This window comes from Lactuca serriola, chromosome 3, assembly GCF_051521515.1.
Source record: "Lactuca serriola cultivar US96UC23 chromosome 3, Lser_US96UC23_V15, whole genome shotgun sequence".
Lineage (NCBI taxonomy): Eukaryota > Viridiplantae > Streptophyta > Magnoliopsida > Asterales > Asteraceae > Lactuca > Lactuca serriola.
The window spans coordinates 147,413,391-147,432,863 of record NC_136410.1 but is presented as its reverse complement, the minus strand read 5'-3'; the positions used below and the strand labels follow the sequence as shown (position 1 = coordinate 147,432,863).

The window sequence follows — 19,473 nt, the reverse complement described above, 5'->3', positions numbered from 1 at the left end:
GAGGATTTGAGATTGTTATTGCTACATAACAATCAAGGTAAGATCTAAACCCTATTCTTATGTTAATATTGATTATCACATGCTAGATCTAGGGTTTACAGTCTTGGATGAATGCATGTACCATAGAGCAACCTAGATCCAATCATTAGGGTTTACAGGAGCACATAGGATGTTCTTATGGCCAAAACCCATCAGAAGACCCTGTCGAAGGGTATCATGGGTAAGACCCTCGAAGTCTCCTCTTCAAGTGGAACCAAGAAAGGTTTCATCACTCTTTTTTCTGACCCAAAGGAGGCTGAATGCTTCTATTACCATGAAAAGTCGCACTGGAAGCGGAACTGCCCAAAGTACCAGCAAGATGTGAAGCATGGAAAAGACAAAGACAACCATGCAGGTATTTACACTATCTTATCTAATAACTCACCCTATTCTAACTCTTGGGTCCTTGATACCAGTTGTGGTATTCATATACGTTCTGATTTGCAGGGACGAAGAAGAAGTGAGAATGTGGAGCATGGAAATTTAAACTTGGTCATGGGGATTAGGAAAGCTTCACATGTCACCAATATTGGAGTTTATTCTTTGTTGCTAAATAGTGGGTTTACTTTAGATTTGAATAAATGTTGTTATTCGCCTGGAATGGCAAGAAATATTATATCCTTTCATGCTTTGTACAAACAAGGGTTTACCTTTTCTTTTGATAATGAAATTGGTGCAATAAATGCTTTCTTTAATAATGTTCTTTATTTTAAAGCATTACCTTGTGATGGTGTGTATGAAGTTGTATCTGTTGTAGATAACCTAGGAAATAATGTGTTGTGTACTGATTCTTCTAATAATAATAACTTCGATAAAGCATCATTATGGCATTGTCGTCTTGGACATGTGAGCAAGAAACGCATATGCCAACGCCAAAAGGATGGAGTCTTGGAGTCATTTGACCTAAAGTCAGATGATAGTTGTGAATCATGCTTACTTGCAAAAATAACAAAGTCACCCTTCACTGGTTCTTGTGCTAGGGGTGAAGGTTTGTTGGATCTGGTACACACATATGTGTGTGGATCCATCAAATCTGCCATAAGGGATGCTAATCGTTATTATTTAACTTTCACTGATGATTATAGTAGATATGGAAATGTCTATTTAATCAAGCATAAGTCAGAGACTTTTGAAAGGTTTTAAGAGTTTAAAGAGGAAGTCGAGAATCAATTGGGCAGGAACATTAAGATGTTTCGATTCGATCGTGGTGGTGAGTATGCCTTAGAAACTGCCGCCCATATCCTTAATCTGGTCCCTACAAAGAAAGTTGCCAAAACTCCTCATTAGATGTGGATTGGTAAAGTTCTCAAACTAGACCACATCAAGATTTGGGGTTGCGAGGATTTTATGAGGCGCCAGACTCATGATAAGCTCGAACCTCGAAGTGAGAGGTGTATTTTCCTCGGCTACCCACATAAATCCTTTGGTTACCTCTTCTACAGACCTAGTGAGAATGTGGTCTTTATAGCAAGGAGGGGTGCCTTTCGAGAGAGAGAGAGAGAGAGAGAGAGAGAGAGAGAGAGTTCACAAGCCAAAGAAACAGTGGGAGGCAAATTGACCTTGAAGAAATTCAAGAGTCAAGTGGTGGAGGAACTTCAAACCTTAGAACTCAACCTGAGGAGGAAACTCCTGTTGATCCAATTGATGAGTCTGTACCTCTGAGGCATTCCACAAGAGTTATGAATCCAGCTGAGCGTTATTATGGCTTCCATATTACTGCAGAAGGTGATACACTTATCAGTGATGAGACATTGGTAATTCTGGATGAACCTAACAACTACGTGGAAGCCATGGCAGGCCCGGAGTCTTCTAAATGGAAAGAGGCAATGGACAACGAGATACAGTCCATGTATGACAATCAAGTTTGGAACTTGGTTGACAATGTACCAGGTCGTAAGACAGTTGGGTGCAAATGGATCTTCAAGATGAAGACCGACATGGATGGTAATGTACACACGTATAAGGCTCGACTGGTTGCAAATGGCTTTTCTCAAACTCCGGGAGTTGATTATGATGAGACCTTTTCACCAGTTGCAAAGATTAAGTCCATTAGGGTCCTATTAGCCATTGTTGGATTTCATGATTATGAAATATGGCAAATGGATGTCAAAACTGCCTTCCTTAATGGAAGTTTGGCTGAGGATGTTTAGATGAGTCAGCCAGAGGGTTTTTTCAGTATATAATACCCTAATAGAGTGTGTAAGCTTGAGAAATCCATCTATGGGTTGAAACAAGCACCTCGCAGATGGAATCTTTGTCTCGATGAGAAAGTCAAAGAGTTTGTCTTTTCGAGGAGTGAAGATAAATCTTGTGTATATGTTAATGCTAGTGGGAGTATAGTTAGCTTTTTGGTACTGTATGTGGATGCCATACTAATAGGAAATGACATCCCAACCTTGCAAGAAGTGAATTCCTGGCTTAGGAAGTGTTTCTCTATGAAAGACCTAGGAGAAGCTGCCTATATTCTAGGGATAAGGATTTTGAGAGACCGGAGTAAAAGACTCATTGGACTTAGTCAGAGTACCTACTTGGATAAGGTGCTGAAGAGGTTTAGTATGCAAGATTCCAAGAAAGGAGAATTACGCATCCAGAGTAACGCCAGACTGAGTAAAACTCAGAGCCCAAGTACTGAAGCTGAGATAGCATAAATGAGTCGAGTACCTTATACTTCTAAAGTAGGCTTGATCATGTATCTTATGACCTGTACTCGTGCCGATGTGGCCTTTTCCTTGAGCATGGTCAGCAGATAGCAGGGGAATCCTGACAAGGCTCACTAGACCGCGGTAAAGAATATTCTCATGTACTTGTGGAGGGCTAAGGACTGGGTCCTTACTCTCGGTGGGAGTGATGACTTGAGAGTTATAGGGTATAGTGATGTTAGCTTTCAGACTGATAGGGATATTTTCGCTCTCACTCAGGCTGGGTCTTTACCTTAAACGAAGGAGCAATTACTTAGAAGAGTTCCATGCAGGAGATAGTGGCTGATTCAACTTGCGAATCAGATTACATAGCAGCAATCGAGGCAACAAAGGAGGCGATATGGCTGAAGAACTTCATTGGAGACCTTGGAGTAGTACTAGCTATAAAGGAGCCTATGGGAATTTTCTATGATAGTGAAAGTGCAGTTGCCTTAGCCAAGGAACCAAGCGATCACGGGAGATCCAGACACATCGACAAAAAATATCATTTCATCATATATCGCATAGAAGAAGGACTCCTTGTGGCAAAGAGGGTAGCATCGGATAAGAACCCAACAGATCCCCTCAGGAAGGGATTGAGTCGGGTTAAGTATCTCCAGCATGCTCGGAGCATAGGGCTGAAGGATGATATTAGTTTTAGTAGTTAGATAATTTTGAATTTTTTAAAGTATAATTGATATTTGATGATGAAGAAAAGTTGTGTTTATTTATGAGTAAAGTGTTGCTATCTTTTGTCAATCGTTTACTATATTTCTTTTGCATGTTTTGACTTCCAGAATAATTATGTTTGGTATATCATATTATTCGAATTCTCCAGATTCAGTCATATGTTGGAAGTAGGTATCAGTCAAGACTGTCATGAGTTGGTTGTAGAGGTCTAAGTTGTTGGACATGGCTACAACACTCATGAGTGCTCATAAGTTCTGAGTATTGGATTCAACCCACGCTCACTGGTATCACGTCATGGAATTGGATTCAACCCACGCTCAGTTGTTTCACATCATGGAATTTATCTCGAGTGATCGTGAGACAGTAATATCATATAAGTCTTGAAACCTTGAGATATGACTTGTTGCCTATGAGTTGGTTATACATTGATTGTACGAAAACACATTAGTAACTCGATGTTATAAAACGTGCTTTTGTGTGTGATTCAACAAGTAGTAGAACAAGCATATGGGTCAAAGTTTATCTATTCCTTCTTGGATTAGAAGCAATATTTGGGCCCCTCGATGATTTTGTTTTGACCTATGTACCGGGCCCGGTCAGAACTAAGTTGATGTGTTCAATTAAGTTATTTGTCAAACAAATCGGAAATCGGGAAACAAACTATTGGAAAATAAGTAAGACATTGTTCCATGTATTTGTCCGACTGATATCTAGAACAGAGGATTATATGATCACTTATCTTAAATGGCGTATCATCATTTTCTCAATTCCGAGAGACCTTGAAAGAGCTACGATTGCTGATCGGTTCCTGAAGTCATACTTGCAGTTATAGTTATTAGAGTTATCCAAGTGGGAGACTGTTGGATAAGGTGTTTAAGTCCATAACTATTTCTGGTATGTACTTGACCCGGTTTGGTATGGTCTATTTGGGTTGCATGGCATCATGCATTTGGATAGACTAAATGAGAGAAATAACACTTGTGGTTTATTAATATATTATAAGTTCTAATATATTCATAGAATTATTTAATTAGTTTTGATCATTAATTAATTTAGAATTAATTAAGTGATCAAAAGATGACTAATTAAATATATGGGTTGATTATGTAAATCATCCATAACTTGTATAGTGGGCTAATGCTCCATGGATTATCAAGTTGGGCTAAAACCCATAGGATGCTCCATGGTGGTTATATAACTCATGGGTCATGGAAATGAAAGGTCATGACGATTAGGGTTTACATGGTGTAACCCTAATTGTAACACACTATATAAAGAACATGACATTCACCAAAGTCGGCTACATGAAGTTACAAGAGGGCTAGGCAGATTTTTCAAGTGTTCCACATTCTCTCAAAGTTATTCCAAAGCACTTGGTGTTGTGTGAAACATTTGAGGCATCACACTTGGGGTGCTAGGTTCTCATGGTTTTCAAGGAATCAAATCAAATATAAGGTATGTAATTCTAGCCATCTTTTATGTTAAAAGTTCCCCATGTATGCTAAATAGGATTATGAACCTTGGAAATCAAATTTTGCATGTATTTTCGACAAACATAGATCCAAGGTTTTCTAGGGTTGCATGTACACTTAGGATTGTTAGAATGCTCATAACCCATCAGTAAGCTCAAAGGCTTAGTGAGTTACCCCCAAAAATACTAACGACATACAGATATAACCATATCATATAAACAAACACAACATGCATAAGGAGCCTTCAGCCTGACTGGACCCCCTCGCAGGCCTTTAGCCTATCTGGACCGCTCTCCAAGCCTTTGGCACGTTTTGAACGCCTTGCATGGCCTACAGCCTATCTGAACCGCTTGTTGGGCCTTCGACCTGACTGAATCCATTTGCAGGGCCTTCAGTTTATTCGGACCGCCGTGGGTATGTCGGCCTTCAACACAAAGCAGGACCGCCTCAACCCAACCCCCAATAAAACAAACATGTGCACATAATACCATACACTAGCATATATAACAGTCAAACCGATCTAACAGATCACTAATTATAGCAACATCCTATAACCAGGATCCAGACCCTACGGGTCACTAACATAGCATCATCATATATCCAGGATATCGACCTAACCAGGTCACTAAGCATATAACCATCCTAATTACCAGGATATAAATCAATAAGCATATCATATAATCAACTCGGATACAAATCCGATACGGGCCGACGTTGGTGCCTTAGACCCTGTTGATATAGTGAGGAGAACTCACCTTACAAGTAGCTCGATGGTAATACAGTCAAATCCTCCATGCATCGCTATAAACACCAACTCCTATAACCACCAATGGTCCATTCCCGTAAATTCCCAAATTACCAAAATGCCCTTTAGAAGTCAAACTGGTCAACCTTAGTCAAAGTCAAAGTCAACGGTCAAGGTCAATAGTCCATGTTGACCCGACTCGTTGAGTGCAGTTTACCGACTCGTCGAGTCCTTCCAGAACTCAAGAAGTCGTGAAATCCCCAGTTGACTCTTCGAGTTTCCCTGCAACTCGCCGAGCTCATGCATGTCTAAATGTCGGGAAAACCCTAGCTGACTCACAGATTTGTCCTACTGACTCACCGAGTCCACCCAAAAATCCTTGCACGACAATCTTCATCGGACTCGCCGAGTTGGCCAATCAACTCGTCTAGTCCTTTTAGTCCAACACTCATTCAGACGATTCTAGGCAAAGGAAATGCACTATCATGCTGAAGGCTGAAAATTTATAATTATAAGGACCAAGATAAGCCTAGATCTGAAGTTGTAACTTCAGATATTGGTTCATCACACGAAATGAAACAACATGCTAAAATGGCCCCAAAACTCAAATATAGAAGAGTCTAGCTAGAAGGAGATCAAGGTAACGACTTGATACCTTCAAATGATGCTAAACTGGGGTAGACTTTAGATCCACACACGTTGCTTGCCTCAAACTTCTTGATCTTCAAGCTCCTTGTAACAAGATCTACCTTCTAAGCTTAAAACACAAAAATATGGAGAGTAAACACGAATTAGGGTTTCTTGGCTCAAGGGGGGGGGGGGGCTGTAAGGGAAGCCAAGGGAAGCTGATGACCCTTTAAATAGGGTGCAATACCTTGGAAACTAGGGTTTCATCCACCAGCTCTAACTCGTCGAGTCGTGTCCTTCGACTCGTCACGACTCGACGAGTTGGCCACTTAAAACACGCGGCTGATTTCGTTCCTACTCGACGAGTCAGGGCATCCGACTCGTCGAGTAGACCTTTTAAGATGTAAATAAAACTGTTAATTTTATACCTGAGAGTCGGGGTGTTATATGATTCCTCAACAACATCAACGTAATCTCACCATCATTTAATATTTTTTTATTAATCAGCACTTCAAAAAACTTCAAGCTTGTGTGTTTCTTGTTTATTTTCGTATTTTTTCTAAATTTTGTATGTGATTTAGTCCATCTTATATAATTTAAACATTTTTAACTTTATTTTTATACTACTTGATAATCATTTTTCTAGAAATAAAAAATAACAAGAGTGAATTTAGATTGTTGAATTATTTTCGTGATCATTTGAATGTATCAATTTGAATTTAGATGAATTTAAATATTATTATGATTTTGGTTGGTAAAATTTAGATGAAATTGAATTTCATTTTCCTTTGAATTAATTTTGTTTATTTTTACAAAGGATTTGGTATATTTAAGCTATATAATATAATTACACTAGGTATGAGACCCGTATATTACACGGGTTGATTTAAAAAAAGATTAAATATTAAAGTGTAAACAAAAAATATTTTTAATGTACAACTTTAAAATAAGAAATAAATAAATATATTTATTGCAATTTAATATCATATATATGATATTTAATATTTTACATATATAACTATATGACTTTAATTTTAAAAATTGAAACAAACTAAATATTGACAAGTGGATAATATTTATTTTTAAAATACCACAAAATGATAAGTGTCAAAACTTATAAAAGATTGACATGTGGCAAAAAAAAACCTTTATTTATTATGGAGGATTTCTTTGGTTTATCGTTAGAAAATTATTTTTAAAAATAAACTCTAAAAATAAATTACATCAAATTTACCATATTTTAGATCGAATTTGCCATATGTTTGTTTGCAAAAAAAATCATAAATAATTCTAGATTTTTTTTTTATAAATCAATCTATTTTAAATAACATCTATCGTAAAATAAATCAGATTGCTTTATTTCATGTTTTAGCAATCTCTAACAAAAAATCATACATACTTCCTTAATAACACCAACATAAAATCACCATCCTATAATCTCTTTTATAAATCAAAACTTCAAAATTCTTCAAGCTTATCGATATATTGCTTCTTTATCGTAATATTTCTCTAAATTTTGTATGTGAATTTCGTGTAGTGTGTTCACTAAAGTAATTGACCTTTTTATAGTAATAAATATATAAAAATAGAAATATAAAACATTATTTGAAATTTATAACTATTGTAGTGGTTGTTATTATAATTTAGGAAATGTAAAATAATATAGCTTTCAAATCAATATTTAAGATAACTATTTATTTCTAACTACATACATATTAAAATGACATTTATAATATAAATGAAAGTTTTAAGCTGCTTGTTTAAAAACAATGTTCTAATAAAGAATTATTTAAAATACAATTATCTAATATACGAAAAGAAAATTATATGATTAGAAGTTAAAACTACATTGACATCTATTTCATTTTGCACTAATTCTAACATCATTATTTTTAATATCTTATTCGTAAACATTAAGTTTTATGATATGATTACAATATCCAATATTTATCAAAGAAAAAAAAATTAATGGTTTGTCATATGGATTTTTAAGTCTATTAACTCAATTACTTAAATATTTACATTTATTTATAACCTACAAAGTATTTATAGCACTCGTATTGCCAGACACCACATTCAATCAAAAAAAGTTCATTTAGTGTTTTCACATAAATATGAGTTCCTAAAGTCAAAGATCTGCTACCTTTTTTGTTGTTTATATACCACTTCATTTTTCGTTAACCCAACTTATGCAATATATAGTATAAAAAAGCAATATTTGACACTCTCTTCCATAACACCTCTATACGACCCTGCATCAATGGAGTTTGTAGTTATCGCTATTGGCCTGTTCTTATTCAACGCACTTTTTGGAGCCGCTCTCACAATTTTCAGCCTCCGGAAACCCAAGAACTTACCTCCAGGCCCAACCCCGCTGCCAATCATCGGAAGCCTCCACCTGCTCGGCGACAAACCACACCAATCCCTAGCCAAGCTCTCCAAGATCTATGGCCCAATCATGTTCCTTAAACTTGGTCGCGCCACCGCTCTTGTCATCTCCTCCGCCGCTGCCGCCAAAGAAGTCCTCCAAAAGCAAGACCTTGCTTTCTCCTCCCGCCATATCCCCGACGCCGTCACCGCCCATAACCAGTCCCTTCACTCCGTCGTCTGGCTCCCTGTTGCCACCCAGTGGCGGATCCTCCGCAGAATCCTTAACACCAACATCTTCACCACCAAATCCCTTGATACTAATCAGCATTTACGGAAGCAGAAGGTGCAAGAACTCGTTGCATACTGCCGGAAAGCCAGCCAATCCGGAGATTCAGTCAACATCAGTCGAGCTGCTTTCAGAACCACCCTAAATCTCCTATCCAACACTCTTTTCTCCAAGGATTTGACAGACCCGTATGAGGATTCCGGTAAAGAGTTTAAGGAGCTGGTTGATAACGTTATGGTGGAGGCTGGGAAGCCAAATCTGGTGGACTTTTTCCCGGTGTTGAAGAAGATCGATCCACAAGGGATCAGGAGGAGAATGACGAATTATTTTGGGAGGATTAATGAGATTTTTGAGGAATTGATTGAAGAGAGGTTGGGGATGAGTGAGTCGAAGCACGATGATGTATTGGACGTTTGTTTGAAAATAAGTCGAGAGAATCCAGATGAGATCAATCGAACACATATCAAGAGCTTGTTTTTGGTACGTAACTTATTTAACATTCTTGTATTTCGAACATGCAAAAACTGTATCAAGTTTAATTGGTAGTTATTCCATGTCTCAAAGACTCAAACCATAATCAAGAATTTTCATATTAGGTCCCCCCCCCCCCCCCCCCCCCCCCCCAAAAAAAAAAAAAAAAAAAAAAAAAAACATTTTCTACCATCTAGGATTCTTGATCAGTTGATCCTCTAAAAAGGAATTTCATAAAAAAAAAAACACTGCATGTTATGACAACCATACATAAACCTACTTTCTTAAATACAATTTCTTCTTTGTTATTAATATTGCATTCCGGTTAGGTTGGAAACCTAATTGGAAATTCGGTTTAAGTGATTTTCAAATTAAGCTGTAGGAAATATCCGTAGGTATATTTATTATTCAATTAAATACAAAAGAATGCCTTGCTTTTTCGATTCAATTATCCAAAAACTATTATCTCAATTTTTAGTAAAAAACAAAGTCCTTTTGATTTTTAATAGCTAATAGAGAGATTGAACTTCTTGTCTTCTCATTATACTTTATATGTATTTATACAACCTATTTGAAAAAAAATTTCAAAGTTAAAAAATAATTCTAATCATATAACACAATACAAATACCAATAACAATAACAATAATAATAACGATAACGATAACGATAACGATAACGATAGTGATAACAATAACAATAACAATAACAATAACAATAACAATAACAATTAGGGATAAACATAGACAGATACCTGTCTCATTTTCCTGGAACCGGAACCGCAACCGGTCTATAGGGTTCTTAAATTTTTGGAACTAGTCCCGAAACCGGCGATTACGGTTCAGGAAGTGCGTAACTCGGTTACATCATTTTTTAGTTTCATTAATGCAAAATGGAATTTTTACATTCATATCCTTATAAACTACAAGTCATGAAACAAAAAGTAAATATTATAAGTAGTTCATGACGATACAAGTTACAAACGGCAAAAAAATTAATCGTTTTAAAAGATAATCCAAATTACTAAATACAAGTCATGAACCAAAGTTTATGTTCTTACCATCAACCATCACATATGCTCAAATTGTTTTACAATCATGCATTTACATTTATATAAAGCCTTTTGTTTTGAGAAAACAAAAACATTACAAATATGACTTATTAGCATATTAATATCCAATTAGATACTCCCAACAAATGTCTTATTCATCAAGTATTAAATATTTTTAAATTTAAATATTTCGAAACCAGTTTCGACGGTTACTTGGCGGGTAACAGTTCTTAAAAATTGAAAACAAGAACCAGTCATTGGCGGTTCTCATTTTTAGGTACCGGAACCAATGACCTTGGTTTTGTTTTAAGAATCAATGGTTCTGAAACTGTTAGGGATGAGCAAAAGGACCGAACCGGCCGGAACCGGACCGGAACCGGGAACCAGCTTCGGCCAAAATCAGGAACCGAACCGGCCCGGTGGTTCTACTGGTTCCGGTTCTACCAGTTTCCGGTTCCTACCGGTTGTTGTCGTGTCTTCAAATGTTGGAACCGGTATTCGAAAAATAGCATCATATAGTTCCGGTTTTTGCCGGTTCTACCGGTTCTGGTTATATCGATTCCGGTTCCTACCGGTTCCCGGTTCCAAAAATCCACAAAAATAATGTCCCGGTCCCGGCCCGACCGGTTCCATCGGGTCCCGGTTCCGGCCGGTTCTCCGGTCCATATGCTCATCCCTAGAAACGGTCCTGGTTCCAAAAGCAGATATTCGCTGTCCATGCTCCTAGCTAATAACAATCACAATAACAATAATAGCAATATTGTGATAATTCTATATAATACACCCTCTCAACAGGACAGCATATGGAGGACAAATGCTTAAAGCGTCTTTAACAACAAATTTTTTTACTAGGTTTTTTCATATCACCTCAATTAAATATAATGTCAACACAACAAAATAAAATGCGTGAATTACCACTGCAATAGATAAGCTTTTTTATTAGGTTTTTTAAAAAATAAAAATAATACAAATACAAATAGGGCCGCCATATTGATTTGTAACGACCCAAATTTTTCAAAGAAATTTTTCGTTTTTAATTAGTCAATCATAATTCGTAAAACATGAAGATCTAATTAATTGTTTTCAAATCCACCATCATTACACATTATTTTAAAAACATCAGAGTGTCCCCAAATCATATCGGAAAAGAGAGATAGAGTGCACGCCGCATCATCACGCCTTGCCTTTGCCCTTGGGCTCCGATGTACTTGAAACAATGCCACAACGGTATGTTGAAAGCTTAGTGAGTCACCCAGAGCATACCCTACACAACATCCATATGTCATATTAGCTATAAAAGCCATCTCTACCACATAACACATATCGATTAACTATAGTAACTACCTCTACCACATATCACACATTAGTTAGCTATGAAGCTATCTCTACCGTTAGCCACAAGGGCTATCTCTACTATTAGCCATAAGGGTTATCTCTACCGTTAGCCATAAGACTATCTCTACCATTAAGCATAAAGGCTGTCTCTACCATTAGCCATAAGGCTATCTCTACCATTAGCCACAAAGGCTATCTCTACCACATATCATGCATACATACATATCACACCTTTACATAGCAAGTAAACCAACTATCATGAAATGGGTCGGCTTTGGTGCCTTAGACCCATTGGTATGGTGAGAAAACTCACCTCTCAAAGGCTAAACAGGCGAACTGAAGTCAGATAACTCCCATACTGCTCCTCTTCCATATGGCATCCATACCCCTCTCCTCCCACTTCCATTGTGATCTCCTCCTACTTCCACATGGGAACGGGTAGCGGCTGGACCTTACCATGAGGCCGCTGATGATCGACCTTGACCTTCCTATAATTCAAGCACGCTCTACCAACCAAGAAATTTCCTGCTTCATGTAGGGCCACCAATAACTCAGCCTCAAGTCCCTATACATTTTTGTAGCTCCTGAATGTATAGAAAACCTGGACTTATGCGCTTCCTCCAATATATTCTATCTCACTCCCAAGTCGTTGTTACCCACACCCGACCACACTGCGTCAAGAGACCTCAGCTATCCTTAACAAACAAAGGATATTGTCCTCAAATCATCTGTACCTTCCAATTCTCTTTCTTCACTCCCTTAACCTGAGCTTCCTTGATCATCTCCAAAAACGGGGTGATCACCGTCATCCTCAAACACACATTCCCAATCGGGGAACCTACCGTCTTATGGCTCAAAGTGTTGGCCACTACGTTGGCCTTCCCTGGGTGGTATAGAATCTCGCAATCATAGTCTTTTAGCACGTCCATCCACCTTCTATGTTGCATGTTGAATTTCTGCTAATCCATCAAATGCTTCAGACTCTTGTGGTCGGTGTAAATGGTACACCACACTCCGTAAAAGTAATGCCTCCAAATCTTGAGTGCAAACACCACTCCCTAGTTCTAGATCATGAGTGGGGTAATTCGCCTCATGGGGCTTCAATTGTCGCGAGGCGTATGCTATCACGTGCCCCATATGCATCAGTACCATACCTAACCCTAAAATCTATGCATCACAGTACACCGCCAGATCATCTAATCCCTTCGGTAGTACCAGGATCGGAGCCTCGCACAATATCCTCCTCAAGGTCTCGAAGGCCGACTGCTGATCCGTACCCCACCAGAACGTCACATTCTTCTTGGTCAGACGGGTCAATGAGAACGCAATCTTGGATAAATCCTAGATAAATCTTCGGTAATAACCCGTTCAACCCAAGAACCTACGAAACTATGATGCATACTTTGGTACTTCCCACTGCATCACAGCCTCAACCCTGGTTGGATCAGCAGAAATACCCTCCTGATTGACGATATGCCCTAAAAATTGTACCTATCGCAGCCAGAAATCACACTTGGAGAACTTGGCATACAACTTTTCCATCCTTATGATCTCCAACACCTCCCTTAAGTGTTGCTCATGTTGTTCACTGGTTTTAGAATAGACTAGGATATCATCAATAAAAACGATCATTGTCCGATCCAGCATCGGTCTGCACACCCTGTTCATGAGATCCATGAATGCTGCTGGGCATTGGTGATCCCAAACGACATCACCACAAACTCATAGTGCCCATACCAAGTCCTGAAAGCCGTCTTTGGTGTGTCCTCGTCTCTAATCCTCATCTGATGATACCCTGACCGAAGATCAATCTTGGAAAACAAGGACACACCCTGCAGCTGATCGAAAAAATCATCGATCCTTGGCAACAGATAACGGTTCTTCACCATTAGTTTGTGTAGTTTCCTTATAATCGATACACATCCTATGGGATCCATCCTTCTTTTTCACGAAAAGGATCGTTGCTCCCCACGAGGAACTGCTCGGACGAATTAATCCTCGGTCTAACAGCTTCTGAAGCTGTGTAGATAACTCCTACCTCTCGGGTAGTGCCAACCGATATGGTACCTTTGCTATCGGAGCGGCACGCCGCATCATCACGCCTTGCCTTTGCCCTTGGGCTCCGATATACCTGAAACAAATCCATAATGGTAAGCTAAAAGCTTAGTGAGTCACCCAGATCATACCCCACACAACATCCATATGCCATATTAGCTATAAAAGCTATATCTACCACATAACACATATCGATTAGCTATAGTAACTACTTCTACCACATATTACACATTAGTTAGCTATGAAGCTATGTCTACCGTTAGCCACAAGGGGTATCTCTACTGTTAGCCATAAGGGTTATCTCTACCGTTAGCCATAAGACTATCTCTACCATTGGGCATAAAGGTTGTCTCTACCATTAGCCTTAAGGCTATCTCTACCATTAGCCACAAAGGCTATCTCTACCACGTATCATGCATACATACATATCACACCTTTACATAGCAAGTAAACCAACTATCATGAAATGGGCAGGCCTTGGTGCCTTAGACCCATTGGTATGGTGAGAAAACTCACCTCTCAAAGGCTAAACAGGCGAACTGAAGTCAGATAACTCCCACACTGCTCCTCTGCCTATAATCAATGAGTAAATAACTCAGCATAATCCCATAAATACCCCCAGGGTCAACCTTGGTCAAAGTCGAGGTCTGTAGTCAAGGTCAACAGTCAATATTGACCTTGACTCGTCAAGTACATTCAGCCACTTGCCAGGTTCCCTACTTAACTCATCGGCTCGCCGAGTCACCCGACAGACTCGTCGAGTTCCTTGATGTTCATGGCTGTAAACTTCCAACTGAACACCCTTGACCGTGAGCCATTGGTCGTGAACCTTTGACCTTAAATCCTTGACCGTGAAGGAGAGAACCCTCTCAACTTGTTGAGTCACCAGAGCGACTCGATGAGTTCTCACATATTCGGTCCTTTGCAGTGGGATTTAAGGTCTCAAACTTCAGATCCATAATCTCCTAGTGAAGATGTCATGTAAAGTTGCAAACTTTACGTTCATGCATGGCCTCACATGGTCATAACACCAAAACTATCCTTCACACAAGGTTTTTATTCATGTACAGAGGATAAGCTTATAAAAAGATGCGACTCGATGATATTTGTGACCCAAGAAGGTCCAGATCTGGAACCATATCCTTGTGATAGGTCCAGATCCAAGCCTGATTCCATCTCTTCAAGGTTGGCCATAACTTCCAAAAAGAAATCAAGTAAGGTAGCAGATTAATACCTCAGACAGATGCCCAACATGAAATAGATGCTTGATCTAATACTTCGTCTTCAAACTTGGAATCCTCCCCAAAATTTCAAAGATAAGCTACCAATTGTTCTTACTTCCCACACTAGAGAGTTTGCGGCCATGAACGTTATTCTATGGTGTTAAGGGAGGCTACTAGGGTATATAATGATGTTTATATATGGGGCAAACCCTGAAATTAGGGTTTTCTCTAAACAACTCTGACTCGCCGAGTTGGGCCTTCCGACTCGCTGAGTAAGTTCCAACCCGCGTTCAAGATGTCACGACCCTACTCGACGAGTTGGACTCCCAACTCGTCGAGTCCATGCATAAAATTTCCCCTAAATGGTAAACTCCAACCAATCCTCGAAATAGATGTTACATGATTAAATAAGTGTTTGTTTAATTTTCTTTAATTGTTATAAGTTATAGGTCTAGAATGGTGAAAAAACTTTTAAGAAAAAGCTTGCTAACTAGAAAGTCTATTTGAAAAACCTATATTTCAAAAAACTTCCATTATAAGAAATAAGCCTTTTCAAATCTTTTTCACTTTGGAAAAACCCCTATGATGGATGCTCTTAGACTAATTTTGGAATCTTTTTCATTTTGAAAAAAACTCCTAAGATGGATGCTCTTAGACTAATTTTGAAATCTTCAAACATGATATTTAGGAGATCATTGGTGAAGATATCACCAATCTGATATCGAGAAAGATCATGCATGACACGAACTTGTCCATTGGCAATTTGTTCACATACAAAATATTTCTTATATTCGATGTGTTTTTTGTGTTAATATTTACGAGATTACTAAAAATATAGGTTGTTCTAAAGCTATGTTTGGCGGACTAGCTGAAAAGTTAGCTGTTAAATAAAAATCTAACTTATAAATGATAAGTTAATTGATAAAAAATAACGTTTGGTAAAACTAGCTGAAATATATAAGATTACATAAAAGGATATGTAAGAGTATGTGTTTCTATAATTAATTAAGGGGTGTATTTGGAAAATTTTAAAAAAGCTCCTAAAAAGGTAGTCTAAGGGGGTGTTTGGCTTAGCTTTTCAAACCCCAAAAGTCCTTTTTGGAAAAGTTGCAAAAAGTCAGGATTTCCTGACTTTTCCAAAAAGTTCATTTTCCTTACATAAAAACTTCAAAAGTAGTTTGCCAAACATCTTTTGCTTTTTTTTTTTCTTTTTCAAAAAGGACTTTTGGCTTTCAAAAGCTAAGCTAAACACCCCCTAAGTAGCTTTTCAAAAAGCTAGTTTATAAGGTAGCTTATAAGTTACTTTTTGGCTTACCAAACACGACAACATAAAAAAGCTCAAAAAATAAGCTAGCTTCTCAGCTAGTTGTGGCACGCCAAAATAGCCTAACATTATCATAATAGACTAGGGTTACATTGGTAATAGGTAAAAATAGTTCGAGGGGTAAATTGTGAATCCAATACATTTCAAACACTACATTAGCTACCATGTCTTATTTTTGTCTCAACATTGGAGAGAGATGGTAGCATTACCGTCGACGCTCTGAATACCATGATATATGTAAGGTTGTCTCTTAGAAAATTCAATAATGGAAAGCAGATGAACATGTAATCGGTCCCATTGCCTAGTCGGCATCAGTATAAGTTGTGAGTTGAGGTGAGGGTGATTTAGATTAGGTATGACTGTAGTCTAATGTCTCACACACACACATAAATACACACACACACACACACACATATATATATATATATATATATATATATAAAGTGTAGTACTCATTTTAAATTTAACTATGTGTGAGGCTTAAGTACATGCTTGTGTAGACAAATTTCTTGAATCGTCGTAAGATACTAAGATATGTTTATAAGACTAAAGGTTTTTTTGGAAATGTTAAATATATTAATATAAGGTACCCAAATCTAGCAAAAAGCTAGAGAATGGAACCAAAAGACAAGTACATATACATTTCAAGGATTACAAACCACTAAAAGGAGAGACTAACCATTCATCCAAACTGCATATTCCACTTTTACCCTGCGCTTCAACCAATAGAACGATTAGCTTAGTACTTTCATTCCCATGAAGGGCCGAAGTACCTTCAATATGAAATAATCGTTTGTTTCTAAACTTCCATATATTCCAAAGCAAGCAATAACATATGACAACAAACCTTTCTCTTTTCCTTTGGCTGTTACACAAGGTGCCTGCCAGATGAAGAAAATCACCTACATTATTATAAGACTAAAGGTGAGGTGCTAAAAAAATAAAGATGTGATAAAGGGTAGGATCTTCATATAAATGGTCTTCTTGTTGCACTTTTCTCGACTTTGGTGTCGATAGGGGTGGATGTCAACATTCAAGTTAACATGTCGTTTGCATATATGTATATACACATACGTTTATATGCATATGAACACAAAAAATCAAAAAAGAAAACAATCCTTGTATGTATGTGTGTATGTATGGATTTATGTACATATCTTGAATTTTCAAATTTATAATTTACCGAGGGTTTTGTACAAATCAGTTATGCATAAATAATTTATTAATAATTATTAAAAGTTTGAAGAATTGAATTAAGGAATGTAATTTAGAAATTCAATTTGATGAAAAATGAAAATTTTGAAATATTAAATTCATGTATATAAACTAGTTTACATTTATTAAACTAGACATCAATATTAATTAATTACATCAATAATGTAAACTGACAATATAAATATAATGTATAAACATAAATATTTTACTTAAAATTGATTTTTTTTTATTATATACTAACTAATAATTAAATTTAATATATTTTTCCGCGTAAAAACTATACGCCAAAAAAACTATTTATCGCAACCATTTTGCACGGACACACATCTAATATATATAATATTTAATTTAAATGCATCTTACAAACTAATTTGTAAAAAAAAATCTATTATTTTAATCGTATTTTTATTTGTTTCTAAATAGAACAAAGGAAGGTAAAGAGAAGAAAAGCTAATTGACGAAGGTGCATCCCACGTCCATGGGTAATATGATTTTTTTTACTAAGTTATCTTATTTAGGAGAAGACAAACACAACGTTTTTTTTTATGTAAACGAGAATAGTATGATACACACCTTGAAGTATTATTTAATGATTTGAAAATTATTTCTATTATCAACAATTATTTCGGTGCTTATCTTATTTCTTATTTCAGTATTATCATATTATTTTGTATATCTGTTGTAGGATTTGTTTGTTGCTGGCAACGATACGACATCAAACACTTTAGAATGGGCAATGACCGAGCTATTGCGCAATCCACACATCATGACCAAAGCTAAAAAAGAGCTCGAACAAGTAGTCGGCAAAGGGAAAATTATAGAAGAGTCACACATCTCAAAGCTACCTTACTTAGGCTGCATCGTGAAAGAAACCCTCAGGATTCATCCTCCAGTCCCCTTCTTGATCCCCCGAAAAATTCAAATCGATGTGAAACTGAATGGCTACATTGTGCCCAAGAGCACACAGGTGCTTGTCAATGCATGGGCTATAGGGCGGGACACAACCTTGTGGGATAACTCGATGAAGTTCATACCAGAAAGGTTCTTGACCTCAAGTCTTGATGTTCGGGGTCGTGACTTTGAGCTAATACCATTTGGTGCTGGACGAAGAATATGTCCTGGTTTGCCACTCGCAGTTCGTATACTTCATGTGATGTTGGGATCGTTACTCAATAATTTCGATTGGAAGCCGGATGGACTTGGGCATGATGACTTAGACATAAATGAGAAATTTGGAATCACCTTGCAAAAGGCTAACCCTCTTTGTGTTCTTCCAGTTCCACTAAATTAGTTATATACACTTACACCATTTACCTTACTATTTCCGAGCTAAATAAAAGATAATAAAAATGTAGCACCCAATTTGTTTTTGTAATAACTATAATATATGAAACCATATATAGATGAAATTTGTTGAAACCGTGTCACACCCCCGAAACCAGATGGCGGAAACGTCCGGGGCTCGCGTGACTTAAATTGAATACCATCACAATGAATATACATGAATCATAACATAAACATCATCATGTATCAATACATTACAACTGATATCGTTTACATCCAGTACAATGTTTTCAAATATTACACATTCATAACACAAATTGTTTCAGAGTTTTCAAAACAAAACATTCTAGCATACTTGGTATTACCCTTCCGCTTATCTATTACCCGAGAATACAAGTTATTTTGGAAAAACATCAACATATGAAATGTTGGTGAGTTCATAAACAAGTTTGTGAATAAAATGATTTGTATAGTTTATACAACCCAGAAAATACAATATTTTCTGAAAAGACGTCAACATATGAAATGTTGGTGAGTTCATAAGCAAGGTTGTGAATAAAATGATTTGTATAGTTTGTACAACCCAGAAAATACAATATTTTATGAAAAG

The 19,473-nt window shown here is 37.2% G+C and overlaps 1 protein-coding gene across 1 annotated transcript; it reads left to right on the top strand.

Annotated features, from left to right (window-relative positions):
• The first annotated feature begins 8,448 nt into the window (after positions 1 to 8,448).
• Positions 8,449 to 18,988, top strand: LOC145093246 (7-ethoxycoumarin O-deethylase-like). The gene is made up of 2 exons (XM_079031329.1): positions 8,449 to 9,387; positions 18,265 to 18,988. The coding sequence occupies exons 1-2, from the start codon at positions 8,512 to 8,514 to the stop codon at positions 18,868 to 18,870; spliced, it is 1,482 nt and encodes a 493-aa protein (XP_078887455.1). The 5' UTR covers positions 8,449 to 8,511; the 3' UTR covers positions 18,871 to 18,988.
• The last annotated feature ends 485 nt before the right edge of the window (positions 18,989 to 19,473 follow it).

Coding starts and splice junctions, on each gene's coding strand:
- LOC145093246 (XM_079031329.1), top strand. CDS start 8,512: ATGGAGTTTGTAGTTATCGCTATTGGCCTGTTCTTATTCAACGCACTT. Junction 9,388..18,264: donor ATATCAAGAGCTTGTTTTTG/GTACGTAACTTA, acceptor TATCTGTTGTAG/GATTTGTTTGTTGCTGGCAA.